At 32.3% G+C, this 20,087-nt stretch overlaps 1 protein-coding gene across 2 annotated transcripts; it reads right to left on the bottom strand.

Moving 5' to 3' along the window:
- Positions 1–2: 2 nt before the first annotated feature.
- LOC108908864 lies at positions 3–18,545 on the bottom strand. Of its 2 annotated transcripts, XM_018713017.1 has the most exons (4): positions 18,460–18,545; positions 16,012–16,312; positions 11,332–11,510; positions 9–376 (listed from the first exon to the last, which is right to left on the bottom strand). In XM_018713017.1, the coding sequence occupies exons 2-4, from the start codon at positions 16,257–16,259 to the stop codon at positions 213–215; spliced, it is 591 nt and encodes a 196-aa protein (XP_018568533.1). In that variant the 5' UTR covers positions 16,260–16,312; positions 18,460–18,545; the 3' UTR covers positions 9–212. The 2 variants fall into 2 exon arrangements, with proteins under 2 accessions (XP_018568534.1, XP_018568533.1); XM_018713018.1 differs by lacking the exons at positions 11,332–11,510; positions 16,012–16,312; positions 18,460–18,545 and adding an exon at positions 1,744–2,327 and having other exon boundaries at positions 3–376.
- Between the last annotated feature and the right edge of the window lie 1,542 nt (positions 18,546–20,087).

The raw sequence follows: 20,087 nt of genomic DNA, 5'->3' as shown, positions 1-20,087 counted from the left end.
ATAGTTTAATTAAGAAAATCTAAAGGAACACAATGTTGTGGGTACTTCAGAATAAATTAAAAATACCAGAATCACAATATTGATGAGAAATTTAAATACTAAGAGAGAATATCAATCATACACATATTTTTTTGTCGATTACTGCCAGACTTTCATAGGAAAGTACCCTGCGGCTATTCCATTAATTCTAATATCTGTTTCTTTAAGAGTCTTCAGTAATCATATCTACCAATTATTTTTCTTAAGAAAATGCCTGTCGGTCTTTCAAATTCCTCATAATCATCTAGCCATGTCACGCTCTCTTCTGAAGTTGTTGGAATTGTGGAAGAAACTGTTAGCTCCTCAGATTCTATTGCTGTTATTTGCTGTTGCAATTCTGAAAATAAGAAACTTATTAAACATTTGGGATATCCCTTAAAATTTGAAACATGATTCAACAAACCATCCTTTCATATAATTATAAAGGTATAAAGCAATTATAGCTAGAGACTTCTTCTTTCCTTAAAAGGGTGCAGTATATTTTTTGAATATGCAAGAAAATAATGTACAGGGTGTTATTTTTATCTTTCTTACTCATAATACACATCAAAATTTCACGACAGACGGAAATTCTTTAGCCAACAATTTTAGAATATAAAATATGCATAGTTAAATATGGAATTATCAAAGGGGTGGGGAAATAAAAAACACCCTGTATATTATTTTGCTAGGTACATATTGAAATAAATTCAAATAGCAAAGAGTGTTAAAACAATTAAAAAGTCTCGAGCGAATATGGTTTTAGAATGATATTAAAAAATATTGTTACTCGATACCACATGCAACAGGCTATATTTCAGTAAGCATTGATTTTAGTATACAGGTAAGTTGACCTAACTCATCTTATTTTGAACCCAGGAGAGTGTGACCTAATTTTTTTGGGACATTCTGTATACGATAATAGTTACATACAAATTGTTTAGTGTTGAAAAAGAAAAAATTATAATGCAGCTACTTAATTTTATTGAAAATTTACAATTTCGTCAAATTAGGAAGTAATCAATTACAACTAATTATCAAAAATGTTTATAGATATAGAACTGATACGAGAAAGGCCTAGTAATTTGGTAATAGTTTTATTTATTTATTTTATGCAATGGAAAATAAATCAATAAGATGGATAAATACAAAATATGTGTACTTAAAACACAAAATAGCAAAAGAAGAGAAATACAAACAAAACTATAAATTACCTATCTTAAAAGAAAATATTATGTTCGTCAATGAATAAAAAACAGCAAAAGAAAATTATGACTACCTAATGAAGTATCAATAAATAAAAACAAAATACAAATAATTAATTAGGTATGTTAAAAAAATGTATTAAGTAGCTATATTATGGAAACAACAATATGTTAAGAAACTCTTTTGAAGACATGGGCGTCCGCAGGAAATTTACCAGAGGGACAAAGATATGTACATTCGTAGGGCTTAAACTATAAAAACCAATAAAAAAGACAATGAAATTTTCTGTTTTAGGAGGGCAAGTGTTCCTCTCTGTGTCCCATGCGGACGCTCATGTTTAAGGAAATCACCAATACATGCAACATTTTCATAGTTGCAGGCTTTTCTGCCTCTCGGATAAAAATAGCAAATTGCTTTCCAGCAGAGAATACGGCTACACATCCACACATTTTTTTATTCTTTGCGAATATAAATAAGATTCTCTGTTGGAGAAATTAAAGTAAATGCAGATCCATTTACCTGCTAAAATACTGTTACATTTATTGCTCAAATATTGCCGTTGCTGTTTGGGCTGGGAAATTACGTATTTAGCGGCAATTTTTTGATCTCCGTTCCACAGGAACACGTAATAGAGAGACAACATAATCGCCGCTAGGGAAACGAAAAACACGTAAGCTACCACCGTCAAGACGCGCACTAATTTTTTTTTGTGTTTGGGCTCGTAGAGCCTATCCTTGGCCTCTTCTCCAGCGAATTTGACCGATGTCTCGTGGATGGAGTTGGTTTTCCACTGCTGGGAGTCGCACTTTGTCATCTTGATGCCATTGGTGGATTTGTATGACATTTTCTGTTTCAGGAGGAGGAAGGCCTTTGCGATTAATTTCAACGCCACGCTGAATTTTAAATGGGAGACCGAGGTTTCAGTTTCTAACGCCGGCAGAGCACAACAAACGCACAATTCACGACGAGAAACTATTTCGATCGCACGGTTTATGTTTTAAAGTGTGCCCGATTTGCTGAGCTGCTGAACAATCGATCATTTTACAAAATCGGGTTAATAGTTTTGCGACTGCAATTGTTATTTCGGAATTTAGGCCGCGTTTGTTTTTGTTTTTCAGGTGGCGCACTCCTGCCGGTAGATCAATACGTCAGCTGGTTTCGGCGTCGCGGCGCATGTTTTCCCTCACGTCTCTTGTAGGACTGTTTGAAAATTTTAGCGCCCTGAAGCTCCATTTTGTTTTTTTATGTCTCGGAACACTTTAACGATAACAGCTTGAAACATCAGAAACTTTAGTTTCAATTTAGTGATTTGCCTTTCCAATTATCGATGATTTTAAAATACGAAAGCTAGTACCTACTACTTTATTCACTGCGAACCTCGTGTAAATGATTCTCATTATGACACAAAATTCAATTTATAGCGCAGTACTGGAATAAGGGTACTGGTAATAGTAGTACTGAATAGTGGCAATCGTAATACTATAGTCTTATATAATATGGTGTTAACAATGTATTTTCCCAAACTTTAACATAAACTGATATTAGAAATGAATTTGAGGGCCTTTTTTGTCAACATTTTCATGATCTTGTATTCCGTGAAAATTAAGGAAAAAATGTCATTAAGTATATGAGAAGTGTCCAAAATCTAAATAGAAATAGCATATATTTTTTTCCGCTAGCAATATCCGTTTTTCTCTACTTTAGCTATAAAAATTTTTATATCATAAGTAGAAGTTAATGTATGTACCATAAAATAGTAACCTATTCTTTGAATCCTAGTAAATCGGGCGGAGGAATTCAAATTTTGTTTTGGATTATATCTGGAACATAAAGTAGATATCATTCTATGAAAAAAAAGGACACGTTTCCTTCCACTCAAAATTTAGCTAAAAAAAGTCTTCAGAAATGAATTTAGAAGTCTCCAACTCTGTATCTGGACCATCTGAAAATGCTGATAGTATCTGTTGTATAGCAAAAAAAAAGGAAGAGTAAAATTTTTAGCCTTAGTGAACATATTGAGTGCGAAACTTACCCAAATCAGGTGCAACAAAATCGAATTTAGCCTTGAAAAAAATATGCAGATATTCAACAATTCTATACTTATCAAATTGTCAGTGTCGGCTGGTGCGAGGGGTTCTGGGGCGCCTAACCTTCTCCAAGCAATTGTCGTAGTAAAAAAAATAATTTAAGGTTTAGTTTACAATATTGTCTAGATAATTAAATAAATTAGCCTTATAAAATGCATTAAAGAGGAAATGTTAAATTTATAATGTGCAGTAAATTTAATTCTGCTTGCAAAATTCATTTGAAATACACAGAATACGTGGGCTTCTCCAGCTCGTCCCTAAATCTGTTAAGTGTTTACAGCGGTGGTCATGGTTGCCGTCGCGCAGGAATGAATGACGAAGTGGCAGTAACGCATATTTATACTATGTAGCTTGGACTCTGTTTAGTCAGCTCGTCACCAAACAATAGCTATTTATTGATTTTTTTCTTATTAAACGTAATTTGTTTACATGTGGTGTAAAATATTCTTAGCTACATAATTATTGTTTCTTGCGTGTTTTTTAAAAGATTATAAAAGTTTAAATTAGATTGTAAAACAGACTAACAGCACTTGCAGTGCTATCTGTTGAAAAACCAGTGGTGAGGGTAATAGCAAACAGTAATTGAAAAGTTTATTTCGGACAAAAGCAGAAGTATGGACCTTCACTATAAAAAATAATGTTGAGCAAATTTTCCTTATACCTATTTCAATAGTACTTACTTAAAATAATCTACCCAATTATATTAGATTTTTTTTTTTAATACTTTGTATCTAAATTTTTCCGCCCTCTCTGTTATGGAAGTCAAGAAGCCACTGCAAAATTAATCATTTTATAAGTTCTTAGAGTGCAAATTCCTTAATTAGTTTCGAAAAATGAAAATTTCCAAAATTCCATGAATTTCGAATTCTCAACAGTGTCATTATTACCTTTCACCTCTACTAAAACGCAACATCAATTATTTTTTTTTGCATTTTCATTATTACATTTTATTTTAAATTCAATTAATTATTGAGTGATTATAAATAAAAGAAAGTAGTATCTTAAAAATAGTGTTTTTTTCAGAAACCCTTAGGAATTGAAAACACCGATCGAATATCTCGAATATCCAGTGGCATCGAATTTCTGGAGATTCTCTTTCGGAATTATCACTCGTTTTTATAAGAATTATAAAGGGAAAAAAGATTTCCCTGGTTTACCTAATCCATAGAGAATAATGAACACCCCCTATGAGCTATGCCAAAATCAGTAAGAAATTATTATTTGTTTTGTCAAAGAAACGTAAAACTAAACGATTTTTAAGTTAATAAAAACTTTCAAAATTATTGAGAACTTCCAAAATAAAATTTTATGCACTATATACAGGATGTCTCATAATTAGTATCCAATAACTTACCGCTTGATTCTATTGCCAAAAATAAGAATATTTTTTCATATGACCATGGGTCGAGAAATGAAAAAATATTCTTATTTTTTGGCAATAGAATACTAATTATGAGACACCCTGTATATATCTCAAACCGTTATTATTGTTTTAAGGTATATTTAGTCCATAATAGTCTTATTTTAGTCTAGTAATTCCAAATCCGAATTTTGCCATTCTTAGCGAAATTTTTTATATTCAAAGTTATCAGAAGACTATGGGTCGCCTAGTGAGTTGAGCCCCCTCGCCACACTGCTCCCTTTTGCTATTATATGGTAGTCTGTCATTGTCGTCAATACGCTGAATTGTAGTGGGTCTGCACTCTGCATTCTCCAATACAGAGGCTTTAGTTCGACGTGTATTAGATGTAATGATGCGTATTTGTGTGGGGGTGTGTAGGTTTGTGCATCTTATCAAACACATTCTCTGTTCGTAAAGTGGGTAGCTAGCCACACACGGATTTAATCAGTGTGTTTAACTCTCAATAATATCAGACTTATTACATAAATATGTATCAAATCTATCATAGCTAATATCCGAGAGTAAACCGTACATTCCAGATTTGTATCTTGTTTTCACATGACATTGCAAAAAATACTCTTCCAGAAGTATAATTTTGAATGCAAAAAACGCATTTGTCAAAAAACTAGACGGATTTTCGAGTACTACTAAGTCAACAAGTGATTGTTTTGCGACTTTGAATACAGTAGATTTGTTTGCTTTTAGTTTTTAGTTTACTGACATTTGTGGCACATATATCTTTGTTTAATTAATAGAGCAGTAAGTACTTAAATTTCCTTCGCCTGGTAGGTACAATAGAAATAGAAATGGATCAGTGATTTTCTTTAATTAGACTTTGACCTAATAGAAATGTCGCCCATTTATTGAGTATTCTGCCACCTATTAACTTTTTTTTTAATTAATGAAAAAAAACTTGTGCCAAAAGGATCTGCCAAGGATTATTTTTTATTAAGATAGTTTCGTCTCATCAGAAATCTCACACTGAACAAATCAGACAAATACAAGAAATTCACTCACGTTTCGAAAAATTTTATCAAACCCTCAAAAAGGTATCACACAAGGCGCAATTCTCGCCGAAACAGTAGGTGGGCGAGAAAACGTTTTTTCACCCATGTTTCGAAAATTTCCGGACTCCATAAAAATCGAACTCAAAGTTCGCCTTGCTCTTATACACCACTCAGGCTCGTCCACCTTGCAGTGAAGATCCTGAGGGATGCACAGCTGACACAGCTCCTAAAGCTTATATACACACAGCTCTTAAAGCTGTCATGCACTAGCTCCTAAATATACTTTGAAAAGACATCAAACTCATAAACTTTAGTGCCTTAGCCCAGCACACTATAGAGTATAGACAGTGAAACAGAGACACTAGAGTATCACACTCGACAGCGCTCCATAAAATCAACTGTAAATGAAAAAAACGTAAGGATTTCGTTGAAACCCTTCAAAAACAAACAAACCAAAAGCGTATACCATTTCCCAAGGCCAAGCATGTCGTTATCAATGGCGGAAGAGTGACAGCATCGACCTCATCTATTCCAAACGTCCGTTGGGATTGACGTGAAGAGGGATACCCGAGCATCCTGGGAATCCCCTTAGAGGCGACTAACCTTCCAGCATTGCAGGCAAAAATATAGCGTCCAAGAACCGTCGCTCAATCCGATTCCAACATGAGGGTGTATGATGCCCTTAATATGCTGAAGGACATTGATTATAGGCAAAAGACCAAACAAAATCCACAACACTTCTATAAATCTTGAAGTTTTGAAAATCAATTTGTTTTCGTTTCATATGATGTTTATTTTATTTTTATTTATTTTGGTATTCGTAGTCAACAAGCATCCAAGTTCAGAGATGAACACATCTTTCACCGCTCAACGAAATAATTATGGTCTGTTTATATATTTTTTAACGATATTATTTATTTTGCTTTTATCTCTAAACTATTTTCATAAAAAATAATCCTTTTGGCGCAAGGATTTCTTTCATGAACTTTTCTTACAAGCGGCAAAATACCCAATAATAAGAAAAAACAAAAACTCTGCCAGAAATAACTTCCTAACATGTTCCAAATGAAAAAAGAGATGTTTAGGAAAATCGAAAACAATTTGAAAACTTCACATATAAATATTTTTTCGTTGCTTCTAACCTCTTTGAAAAATAGGTATGAAAATACTACGTGCATTTTGCCTTTACTGCAATATAGCAATAGAAACATTTAACATACTCTATAATGTTTTACTCTCTATTTGTAATATAATTACAGCTAGATAATGATCTGTATTATTTTTCCGTGTGGCCTAGTCACATTTGAATGTGTAATATATGTATATATATGAATATATCGATTATTTAAAAGGATGTGACTGTAGATCTACCACCTAAATTTATGACTTCAAATGTACTAATGTATGTAAACGTGGTCAATAAACTAACTATAATAAAGTAGTGGCATATTACGTACAATTTAAATCCCACCGATATGGATCTAACTCAGTTATCAGGCGACGTAACAAAATCTGTCATGAAAATTAAGGCGTATGGTTTGGCGTGTAGTTGATCAAATTGGCCGATTTATACTACATCCTTCTATGGCTGGCTAATGATACTAGAGTTGACTCTTGTCCATTTGTCGTCTCATGGAAAGGTAATATTTTATTTAAACAGTCAAAACGTTTTTGTGCCAAGGTGTATTTCACTTTGGGTTGGAAAAATCTATTCGATTAGCTCGAAGTAGTCCAAAGATATATTATTAAAGAATATTATTTATTTTTTCTAGCTGTAGCTCCGTTATTATCAGTTTTTGAACTAACGCAAGTTTAGTTAAATCGACTTATTTTGAGCCGTAGGTACTTACTATATCTGGTGGAGCGTTATTGTACAAACCCTTTAGAGACACCCTTTATAAAAGTAAGAAACTCGGGACTCGATATCTCTTAAATGAATCGGGATATCGTAGTGTGAGATATTTTTCTCAAAAGTCGATTTTAGATAACTTGTCTACAGCTTGTCCATCTTAAACGAAGCTATTTAGTACTATGTTTACACTTCCTGGAAAGAACTGAAGTCGTGGTTAAGCCACACCATTTTTATTATATCCTCAGGTGGGTCGATGACGATCTTCCATGGGGTTGACGTAAAACGTGGCACAAACAACTTTATCACTTGTTTCTACCACCTCTTATTTTTCTGAAGCAAACATGTCATTAATTTAAAAAATGGACTATCAAATATATCATATTCTAAAAATAATTGGATCAATAAAACCGTCACACTGTCTCGGATTCCCTCTAATAGGAAGTCAAACAAATTAAATAAAAAAAAGCATGTGGTCCTTCAGAACATAATCTCCCCAGTAATTAAATTACCTATGTAGATCAATCCGTTCTTTGAGGATTATTCCATTTTAATTGGGCGACCTGAATAAAGGCAACTCTTATGTAAAATTAAATTAGACCTTAGACTGGAACTTTTACCTGATTGGTATTATATAACCGTTAGGGGTTGGCGTATCAGGTCGTGAAAACTAAAATTTGTTGTTCTTAGGGAACAAAAGCAAAAGGTGGGCCCGCTTATAAGAACTTATTTTGGTAAAACATTAACGGCTTCTTATGGAAGCAAAACAATTTTCCGATAATAAACTAAAATGTGTTTTATACAGGGTGTTAATGGACTTATGTCAAAAATGAGCAAAAACTCAGTTAATTGATGTCACAAACTTGTATCGGAAGTTTACGGTCATAGAGAAAAAAGCTAATTAAAAATGTGTTTAAAACTGTTTTGGAACTGCTGAAATATATGTATTTTATCGCGGCGAGTAGTTACAAAAAAAATCTGTAACACTTTTTACGAGTTTGTAGGTTTCTTATGAAGCCGGACTGTATTCGAAATAAGTCAGTTTGTAATACATTGTTGTAGTGATTGCTGTGCTATTTTTCGAGGGTACATTTAATAGCCGTATTTCCAAGTTTTCTTTTGAAAATAGCGCATTTATTTAGCAATCGCTAATATTATGATATGCTCATAATTTATGGCGAAGTAAACGAAAATGCCCACAGAGCTTGTCAAGTGTATCGTGCAAGATATGCTGACCGACGTGCCCCCTCACCGCGAGCATTTGTTGCTGTAGCGCAGAGTTTTTGACACCGGTAAAGTACAACTGCGTCGAAGTCCCGACGGTGGCCCAGGGCGACCACTAAGAATCTTAAATGTCGAGGAGATGATTTTAGATCTCGTCGAAGAAGATTCGCATCGTAGCACCAGAAATATCGCACAGCAAGTAAATATTTCGCATCCTGTTGTGGTGGCGGACGTTACGAGAAGCTCAGTTGTACCCATTTCATGTTCAACGTGTTCAAGCGCTTACTCCTGAGGATTTTCCAGGTCCCCGGACCTCACCCCTTTGACTTCTTTCTATGGGGATATGTGAAAAGTGTTGCGTACCTACTCCATGGAAGTTCATGACATCTACCAACTGCTACATCGTATCATCGAAGCTTGTAATACGATTCGAGACGACGTGGCAATGTTGCAACGCTTGAGAGCGAATTGGATACGTCGCGTTGAAGCTTGTGTGCAAGGAAATGGTGGGTACATCGAACATCTCGAACATCTTCTATGAAAATCAGCAGTTCGCAAAAGGTGGCTTTTTGCAATATTGAGGTAAGTCAGATTTTAAAATTACATTTTACTCAACACAAATCCGTGTATTTACCTATCTCATTTTGACATAACCGACGTGTGGCAAAAATATTTGACATAAATTCATTAACATCCTGTATTGAATGGAGGCGTAAAGTATTGTCATAACAATGGTAATTAACAAACTTTATTTTAAATTAATTCTAAGAATTTTCCAAAAATTATTATCAAATGAAATCATTTGCCTAGATTACCTACTATTTTTTGTTACCATTTTAGATCATTATTAACAAGCTTATCTATGCATACCTGAATATTATCATTAAATAACATATCAATCAAATCATATAACTATATGACTTCACTTGATTAGAATTTTAGGAAACATTTTTAGATTAATTTAATAAATTTAATAAAAAATAAAGATGTTTTCGTTCAAAGTTTGCAACCTTATTTCAATATACCATGCAGGTATTTGACTATTCATTAATTCTATTTAGATAAACAAATCTTTATTTAAGATAATTACAAAAATGCACAGGCTGACAAAATGTAACTAACCTTTTAAACCAGTAACCAGGCTATACTGCCCGAATCGGACCTCAGAATTCCTCCATCAGTTCAGGTTTTAGGGATATTTTAACAAAAGAAGAGATGTGCGAAAAACACATTTTTTCGGAATATTTGTGTTACATCAATATTTACTTATACAATGCATCAACGAATACGCTAACAATTTGAACAGACGATTTCTCGAAGGGGAAAGAAGATATTCGAAAAATTCAATATGGATTTTGAAAGGAAAGAGTAGTAGTTTTAGATGCAATGACGATTTTTATGAGAGAAAAATTACCTTGTTATATGACATACTTCAAATATAGTGACAACCGTACTTTTCGGTTACGCATCTTTAGGTTAGGATATTTCGAAAACCTTGCTTGATTGAGTAATTGCTCAAAATTCTGTCGACCTGTACATATTATTAATAACTACCAAACCAAAGACTATATTGTGTATATATGACTCTATTTGATTAGGATTTGTAAAACCAATTTGGATTAATATAATAATATATTTAAAGTAAAGTAAAAATAAATCGTCCTGTTTAACTAAATAAAGGTTTTTTAAATAAATATTAAGTAACTTGTTGCAAATAATACATGAATTCATTTTAATAATGAAGGAATATAAGCAAGTAGATGAATACCAAAAATACCATTAAAATTTGCAACAGAATTAAAAGATTTACAAAGCTGGAAAATTTTTGGAAGAGTTTAATTGCTCAACAGCAAACTTCATGCTTGCTTGATATTTTTCTATAAATGCATACAAATTTATTGTTTATCTACATATTTATAAATAGTTTTGGAAAATACTGGTTTACGAGATGGTTATCTTGAGATTGAGATCTAAATTAATCTCACTTATTTCACCAATGAGTACTTAGAATAACTGATATTAGCTGGGATCTCAGGTAAATAAAATCCAGCTAATATTATTACTACAATAATGCCATTTTTCTACATATTAAATGCTCTTTCAACTACTGCCCTAGAAAAATTATTATTATGTCAGTATTCGTCACTACTAATTCCATTAAATTAATTGAATTATTCGAGAAACCAACTCTGAACGATCTCAAGTAATCTTTAATTGAATTAACTAGAGATCACTTAGTATAATGTTATCGCTCGCTGTGCTATATGACTTTATGCGACACACACACACACACACGCATATTTTAGAATTAATAATTGATTCCCTTTTCTCTTTCATTCCCCGTCTATGAAATTGTATGTTAGCAACTATGTGGACAAATACAACATAAAATTGACTTGGTACGTAAATGCAAAAAAACAAATACATATTAGAAAATATCCGTAACAAATTTTTAACTCTCAGAAACAAAAAAAAAGTACCACATGCATTACCTATTTTAAACTCCGATCCTTCTTATTACTCAAAAATTGTACTTACTTTGTTCATTTTGATTTTCATTCAAATCTGTCGTACTATCTTGTTTCATCGTGGTCTTAAATCTTTCTTCATAATCATCATCTGTCTCATTCACCATCCTCACACTAACTGTTAAAGCCACGTTCTGTGTCACGTTATTTGGATTTCTTGTGTAATTCGAAAATATTGGTACCATGATCCTAAAAGTTAAAGCATAGCTGAATTGCAATCGATTTTATCTGAGTATATGATTCAATGACATTCAATCCAGAGTGATTTGCTTAAGAACTAGCCACCTCATGAAGGACATAATTCTTACTTTATTTTAAAGGTATTAACTTAATCAAATTAATTTAAATTTTATGAAATCAAATCCTATTAAATTAAGTGAAATAATAGTTTTAGTGCTTTACGTTTAACGAATTGGTGCTTGTACAAATGAACAAAATTGCATTGAAATGTGAGAAGGATATAACAACAAAGTTAAATAAAATTCCAGGCATTTCAGAAAATATTGAAGAAATGTAATATAAATATCTCCTAAAGTAAAATAGTATAGCTATCAAAAAATCATATGACACAAACGTTTTAGGGTTTTTCAAAATCTATTACAATAAAGAAAAATTATGTATACAGGGTCAATGGAATACTATATTATTCCTGTATATTATTCCATATTTTAATTATTCTTTTCGAAATTCTAAACAAAATTAATATAACACGTCATGTACCTAAGCTTAACCTATTTCGAGATATCGAACTTTGACATTCGTTTTCTTATAAATTGTACAAAAATACTTAAGTGAATCAAGTTACCTTTGAAAGTTTCAAACTCCATAACAACGCCGTATCGTTCTTTTGTCTAATAGTAATTATCTTGACAACCCGTGTCAAAAATACATTTAGGAAGTGTGAATAATTTTCTCGAAAAAATGGCACATTTAAGTGAAACTCAGCTTATTGAAGTTTTAATGATCATAGGATTTGGTGATAGAAAGCGAAGTAAAGGATATTTTTCATAAATTGCGTCCCGATCAGGAACGTATTTCTAAATCAACCGTTTCAAAAACATTGCAGCATTTTAATTACACAGGAGGCGTTACAGATCGTCGAAAAAGTGGAAGACCAGTAAGCGTTACAAGAATGAAGAAAATTCTTTGAATGCCATGTTAGATGTCACTCACATATTGTTTTCTGACGAATCTACATTTTGCTTAAACAGGCACATAAACACAACTGTAGGTATTGGTCAGACCAAAATCCACATTGGATGGAAGAAGTTCACACCCAACGACCACAGAAAGGAAATGTTTGGTGTGGCGTTATTGGCGGACACGTCATAGAACCCTATTCTTTAAAGTAGTCCAAGCATTATAGAGAAATGCTTACAGAAATTATTATCTGGACAAAAAAAATATGACCGTATAGAAAATTAAATTTTAAATTGAGTTTCTTGTTCTTTAAACTCGATCCAATATGGCGAACATGGTTAAAAAAAATCGCAAAGTTGAAAAAAACGGTTTTTCTAAAATAACTAAAAAAATATAGCACGGATTGAAAAATTTTAAATGAGAAAGTTGTAGGTTTTAAAAAGATCTATCGACTGATTTTTTGAAAGTATCGATTGCTTTGTTACTTTTCGAGATATATCGAAAAAACCGTTAAAAATCTTCTCTTTTCTCTTCTTCTATAACTCGTTTACATTTACGTGCCCATATTTGCTATTTACTGCAAGCATAGCCCGCGGCAAGCCAAAAAAGTACATTTTTGAAAAATTTAAAAATATTAATTATTTTTCGAGATATATCGATTTTTTGAAAAAAAGGCGCTCTCGAAAATTGGCTAGATCTTCTCAGCGGATAGCCCTACAGTAACGATTTTCGGTTTATTTTCTTCGTAAAGAGTTATATTATCATGCTGTTAAAAAATGTTGACGATTTTATTAATTTTAAGGATCAAAAAATGACTTTGAATAAGTTGCACTTTTTTGGGTATGTTTTTTTCAAATTACTATTTCAATTTTTATTTTATGAAAATGACTTTTAAAGAAAGAAAACTAAACATTTACGGGTCTATTTTGCTTCTAAGGCGAAAATGCTATAATATTCGTGTTTAGCTACCCCAGATTAAGTACAAAAAAATAATAAAAATTGAAATAGTTATTTGAAAAAAACATACCCAAAAAAAGTGCAACTTTTTCAGTCATTTTTTGATCCTTAAAATTAATAAAATCGTCAACATTTTTTAACAGCATGATAATATAACTCTTTACGAAGAAAATAAACCGAAAATCGTTACTGTAGGGCTATCCGCTGAGAAGATCTAGCCAATTTTCGAGAGCGCCTTTTTTTCAAAAAATCGATATATCTCGAAAAATAATTAATATTTTTAAATTTTTCAAAAATGTACTTTTTTGGCTTGCCGCGGGCTATGCTTGCAGTAAATAGCAAATATGGGCACGTAAATGTAAACGAGTTATAGAAGAAGAGAAAAGAGAAGATTTTTAACGGTTTTTTCGATATATCTCGAAAAGTAACAAAGCAATCGATACTTTCAAAAAATCAGTCGATAGATCTTTTTAAAACCTACAACTTTCTCATTTAAAATTTTTCAATCCGTGCTATATTTTTTTAGTTATTTTAGAAAAACCGTTTTTTTCAACTTTGCGATTTTTTTTAACCATATTCGCCATATTGGATCGAGTTTAAAGAACAAGAAACTCGATTTAAAATTTAATTTTCTATACGATCATATTTTTTTTGTCCAGGTAATAATTTCTGCAAATTTAACATTAATCCGTGACAGAATGCTTGGACTAAAGGGAAATTTGACATCTGAAAGATATTTATTACTTTTGCAAGAACATATTATTCCAGAGGTTAGAGGATTGTTCCCGAACAATAACAATTCCAATTTACCGGCAGAACAAATATGGTTTCAACATGATGCGCCTCCTCCATTTGGAGGTGTATGGGCATATCTAGATAAAACATTTCCTGATAAATGAATTGGAGGCAGAGGGGCAATTGAAAGCTGGATCTCCCGATATGACCCCGCTTGACTTTTTTCTGTGGGGTCACATAAAAAATGTAGTCTACAAAAATAGGCCGCAAAAGAACGAAGAGTTGCAGGAAATGATAAGGCATGAAATTTCCACTCCCTGGTAGCAAAATCCTGCACAAGACACTTATACAAGACTGCTGTGTACCTATTGCTGAAATCAGCAACAGGTTTACTACAAGATTCATTGTGCAATTGTCTTGATCAAAGCCTTCATTGAATTTGATTCAGGGCACTTGAGCACAAAATGGTAAATTAAAGCAAGTGACTATGTTGCAGACTTACATTAGAATTACGTAAGACATATTGTACATGACTTATACTAATTCACCCCTTTGGACTCAAGTACGTTTGGTTAAGTCTGGTGCAAGTATTGTAAAAGTATCCTGCATAATTAACACAACATAATAGACACAAAACGATCTGACACAATTTGGCTATTTCAAGTAAAATGGTGACCACTTTGAGCAAAATATTTGTTGTTTATTAAAACTTGTTTTCACTCTTTTTTTATTCTGTCATAACAATTAATTGTTTTCATAAAATTTTAAATACCAGAACATTCATTAAAGAATACATTTTATCGTTCCATGAATTTTTATCAACCCTGAATTATTATGCTGTTTTATTTTCTGTAAAATGTAGTAATGTAGTATAATAACAAAATTAAATCATATCCATATCCTCCACATTGTTATTTTCAAAATAAATATCTATAATTTGGTGCTCTTCTTCTTTTATAAATTTGAAATTAGTTACTTCGATATCTCGAAAACGGTTACATAATTTCGAGAAGATTTGAAATATGGAATAATATACAGGGTGTCCCCTTAAAGAAAAAAACAATTTTGTTTCATCATGTCTTTTTAACTGATCCTGTATACTTAATTTTGCTTTAATGTAATACCTTTAAAAGACTCTAGAACGTTTGTGTCTTATGATCAAATACAAAGGAAGAAAAATATGTGGAAAAACTATTTTAATAGTCGAACATCAGAAAATTATAAGATTATATAAAAGAGAAAGAGCCTACAGAGGATGGAAGATACAAGACCGGTTAAACAGATATGTGTTTCGAAATGGGCGGACACAGAGAGTGGGAGGTTAATATAGAGTAAAAACTGAATAGAAAACCTTATTACACTTTTTCGATCAGACAAGATACAAGAACGCATTTTTTTTAATAGTGTAAATAACACCTGAGAATAATGTTCTTCAGCAGTTCAGCAAGTGCAGACTCGTGCAGAAGGATATTTAGGTGGCGGATATTTCGAACAGTTTTTATGGTTAAAATTCATCCTCACCTGTCTTTAAAATTGATTATCATTAATTAATTAATATTAAAGTTTGCTCTTCTAACATTTCTTTGGCACCACGATGAATGGAAAAGCAATTATCTGATGGAAAAAGTGTAATCAGGTTTTCTATATTTCTATTCAGTTTTTGCTCTAAATTAACCTCCTACTCTCCGTATCCGCCAATTTCGAAACACCCTGTATACAGAAGGGGAAGATGTGAGGAAAGCCGAGACAAAATTGGAAAAGAGATTAGTAAGAAATAAGAGGCATAATAAGATAAAATGCGGAGTTTCTGTACCACCACATTTTAAAAGTAAAATTACTGAAGTGGAATGTGTTTTACCTATCAGAAAAATTATGTGGTTCCATCGTCTTTACATCCTCGCTTCTTCTGGCTCCTATATGGGGCTTTCCATCCCACATGAAAATGTAGTAAATAGAGAGGAGGATAGCCGCCATTGAGACGCTGAGGACGTACGCCAAAACCGTCAAAACTCTGATCATCTTAGGTTTCGGTTTCGGCTCGAACATGGCGTCCTTGGAGTTACTGCCGGATGGAGAGTCTGGACTGACGTTGTCCTGAGATGACATCTTGGAGGTGTGGTGATGGACAGTTGTTCATAACAGTCTAGTGCTTACATCATCTACAGTAACAATTTTAAACCAAAATATACTTTTGTATTTCAAAATTTGTCTTGAAAGTTCGTTTTTGACGAAGCGTAGTTACATTAAAGATATTAAGCTAATTCAAATCAAGTCTAAAAATGTTCCTAAAATTCTTACCAAATGAAGCAGAAATATATCTCTTAAAAACAATTAAGAGATCAACTAGTTCATGGAACGACAAGCAATGTGCTGACACTTTCTTGTGAAGAAATTAAATATGAAGTCATATCAACGCTTATCAGGATGGAGAAATGACATTTTGTTTTCCTTTTGGGCGCCATATTGGACTTTCTTATTTTTAAGTTCTGCGTTCTTTGACAGTTCAGTGGAATTTTCATTAACAATGTCAAGTTTATAGTTTTAGAGGAAAAAAAAATTAATTTTATCTTGAACTGCACTTTTCTTTATGTGAAAATTGCATTTTCTGCTCTCCAAATTTTGACATTGTAGATGAAAATTTAACTGAATTGTCAGAATTTAATTTGAAGTGATATATGGATATTATCAAAGCACTCTTTTTGTATAAAAATAAATATTTAATATTTCAACGAAACCAAAAAAAGTATAACAGAATATATGACGATCATTGTAGTCAGAAAACTAAGCTAATTAAAAAAAATAAAAATGGAATAAAAACAGTAACAAAAAACGGAAAAAAGATCTTGTATGTAAAATATCCGAAAAACGGCTTGAAACATTAAGATACACTAAAGAGGTTATTATACAGGGTGTTTCAATTAAAACCCACCTGGAAAATATCGGAATAAAAAAAATCTGAGACACGTCGATTTCCTTTTCAAGCGGGACACATGATGGCGTAAGTTTTGGTGTCTAGGAAGCTGTCATTTAGTCAGGTGCGTCCTTAAACTTTAAATGGCACCCTATGTTGAGCGACACCTCATTTTAAAGCTTGTTCAATTCTGCTCACGACCACATACGATTTTTTAAATTTTGATTTGGATATGACAATAAAATCATCACTTAAAGAATAAGAGATATCAATGAATGAGAGAATGTCATTTTATTAAATGTTCAAACTGGTTTCGCACCGCCTTCATACAATAATAATATCTTTGTTCCACTTCTGTACGAACATTTCAAAGTACATATTTCGGGCTCGAGAAAAGAATTTTCATTTTTGTACTCTCCACGGACTCAGGAAATTTTTTTCGAACTCAAACAATGTAGAGGTCAGTTAGCTTCGTTAATTAGCTTCAATTTACTTTTTGAAAGGTCTACGTGGTCAATCCAAAAAAAAATGAAATTTTTTTATCGAGATACATATTTCCTTTGATTCCTCGATAATCATAGTTCAAAAAATTTTGTTGTCTGAAGATTTTGAAACTAGAAACTTCAAGCTTCAAAACGGTTTTTTTTATCTCGACACGACCATTTTCACTGAGGTACAGTTTAAATATCACTAAATATTTATAAAATATTTTTGTTTCATTAAATTTTTCGAGTAGTATATTATTAATTTATTACTAACTTAAATCCGTAAATAGGAGTAAGTGTAACCTTTTTGTATTTGAATTAATGAATTTAATTGGTGTGTCGTTTTACAAAGTTTTATTTATTTGCTAGAAATACAAATAGAAAACGTATTTTCGCTGTTTCCTTAAAAAATATACAGTGTACATATTCCTTATTCGGTCAAAAATCAGAAATGTCTACTAGTGGCTAATAAATAAAGGTTTTATTAAGAAAGAAGGGTAAACGGTTATTTTTCATTTTTCCTGAAAGAGTAAGAAAATATATCAGAACTTCTCATAGAACATACCTACATAATTTGTCTAATAAAACTGTATCTAGTATATTTTAATAACATGTAAGCAAAAGTTTATTTCTTTTTGTGAAAATGAAGCTTAATAAATCATCTGTACCAATAACCAAACCACTTTTGGGTATCGAATATTTCAAAGTTATATTCCCACTTTAAGTTCATCTCAGTAAAATGCTTTCAATAATATTATATTCTGTTTATGAATATATATTTACAATAATGAATGTATATAATAAAAACTGATATTCACACATACATAAAAAAAATATGAAGTTTAACGATTTATGAGGCGCAAAAAATTACTATTATTAATAAATAATTATTGTGTAAAGTATTACTTACAAAATTCTTAAAAATGCATCCACTGCATGTGGAACAAGCACACGTCAAAAAACTCGGCTGAGCGGTAACGACTGGAAAGTATGCTGTGCACGATGTTCACTTGTTTGATGTTATCTTAAGCGTCGCGGCGGCCGGGAACGCTACATAAACAAATATAGGAAGCGTCGTCATGCCTCCAATGTAAATTACACATGCGCCCCGATCAGTTTGCTACTTGTTGAAATCATATCATATCGTCTGGCGATACAACATATAATATATGATAATATGATATGGAAATATGTTTTTCTGTATCCTCCTTCTCCTTGTCAATAAAAAAACGATTGATCAGGTTGCCCCTGAGTAACAAATGAATGTTGCACTGATATAGATAATTATAAGATAAGACTGACGACATGGTATCCGCTTCTACCATGGTTTGTTAACTACATATTTAGAAAAATGTGTAAATAAAAATAAGAAAAAACATTTGAAACAATGCGAAGAGAATTAATAACGAAGATGAAACCGATTAGGTAGAAGCAAGTAGCAGCAACAAAATAAAACCGGCTCCAGGACGATGAGATCACTTGCCAAATATTTGCTTAACCTTAACGTAAACATATTCCGTATCATGTGCATGCCGCTTATTGATAGAAATCATGTCTGAGGCCTTTGAGGGAAATATCATTTAGTCATAAGTAGAAATTGATTAAACCTTTGCCGATTTAAGAAACAAATGCCTCCACAACGTGTCGTTGTTTGGTGCGGATTTTGGACTGGCATCATCATCGGACATTCTTAAAAAATGGTGTGCGAGTAGTTGGCGTACGACCACTTAGAAATGTGTAGGTACCTATGTATAGAACGGTTAGGAATATTTGAGAAGATATTTGCCATGTGCTCATACTTCAAATCTTTACATCGTAGTATGATACAAATCGGAGCTATAGATTTTAGCCAAATAATCTGCAAATATTTGACATTTGTGTTTGACGAATGTTTAATGAGCGATTTAGAAGCGTTTTATTTTGAAATTTGAATTAAAAACAAGTTATGCGAACTTATGTAGAAAAATCTTAATTCTTTGTAATTTTTGTCAAGCTATTACTATGTTAATGTATTTTAAATATTGATGTGGACTTAATAATAAGTAATATGCATTATATTGTGCCGCAATATATTTTATGTACCATTGTCATTGGCGGCGGAAAGGGGGGGCTAGAGGGCGCTACGCCCCTCCCAACGTAGGACCTAGCCCCCCCCCCCAAGGTAGACCGAGAACATCAGATTTTTTCAAAAATTATGTATTATCGCCTGCGCATGTTTCGTTGATGTTGCACGTTACCTAACTCCAGAACTTGACAATGATCATCCGATCACTTGGTAACATTTATTAGTTTTTATTTTATGAGATTGCATTTTTCAAGGAGGCTCAAACCCCCTCCCAGCAAAAGATGTTCCGCCGCCAATGACCATTGTGTCCCAAATGAGAACTTTTCTCATTTCCAATTTATTTTTCTTTCACTCTCAAGTTTTTTTACTTTAGTGAGTATTTTGTTTACTAAGTAGAAATTAATATATGAAATAACATAATTATATATGTATCTGAAGCATTTTTATTCGCATGTTTTACTAAATTTGTGCAT

Source organism: Anoplophora glabripennis, unplaced genomic scaffold (genome assembly GCF_000390285.2).
Source record: "Anoplophora glabripennis isolate ALB-LARVAE unplaced genomic scaffold, Agla_2.0 scaffold81, whole genome shotgun sequence".
Lineage (NCBI taxonomy): Eukaryota > Metazoa > Arthropoda > Insecta > Coleoptera > Cerambycidae > Anoplophora > Anoplophora glabripennis.
The sequence above is the reverse complement of the archived record's forward strand: the minus strand, read 5'-3'. Positions and strand labels throughout refer to the sequence as shown.

What these genes read in the sequence shown, in the direction of transcription:
- LOC108908864 (XM_018713017.1), bottom strand. Translation starts at nt 16,259, where the DNA reads ATGTCATCTCAGGACAACGTCAGTCCAGACTCTCCATCCGGCAGTAAC. An exon ending in CCACATAATTTTTCTGATAG is followed by an intron (nt 11,511 to 16,011) that starts GTAAAACACATT and finishes TTTAACTTTTAG; the next exon opens with GATCATGGTACCAATATTTT. An exon ending in TGAAAATCAAAATGAACAAA is followed by an intron (nt 377 to 11,331) that starts GTAAGTACAATT and finishes TCTTATTTTCAG; the next exon opens with AATTGCAACAGCAAATAACA.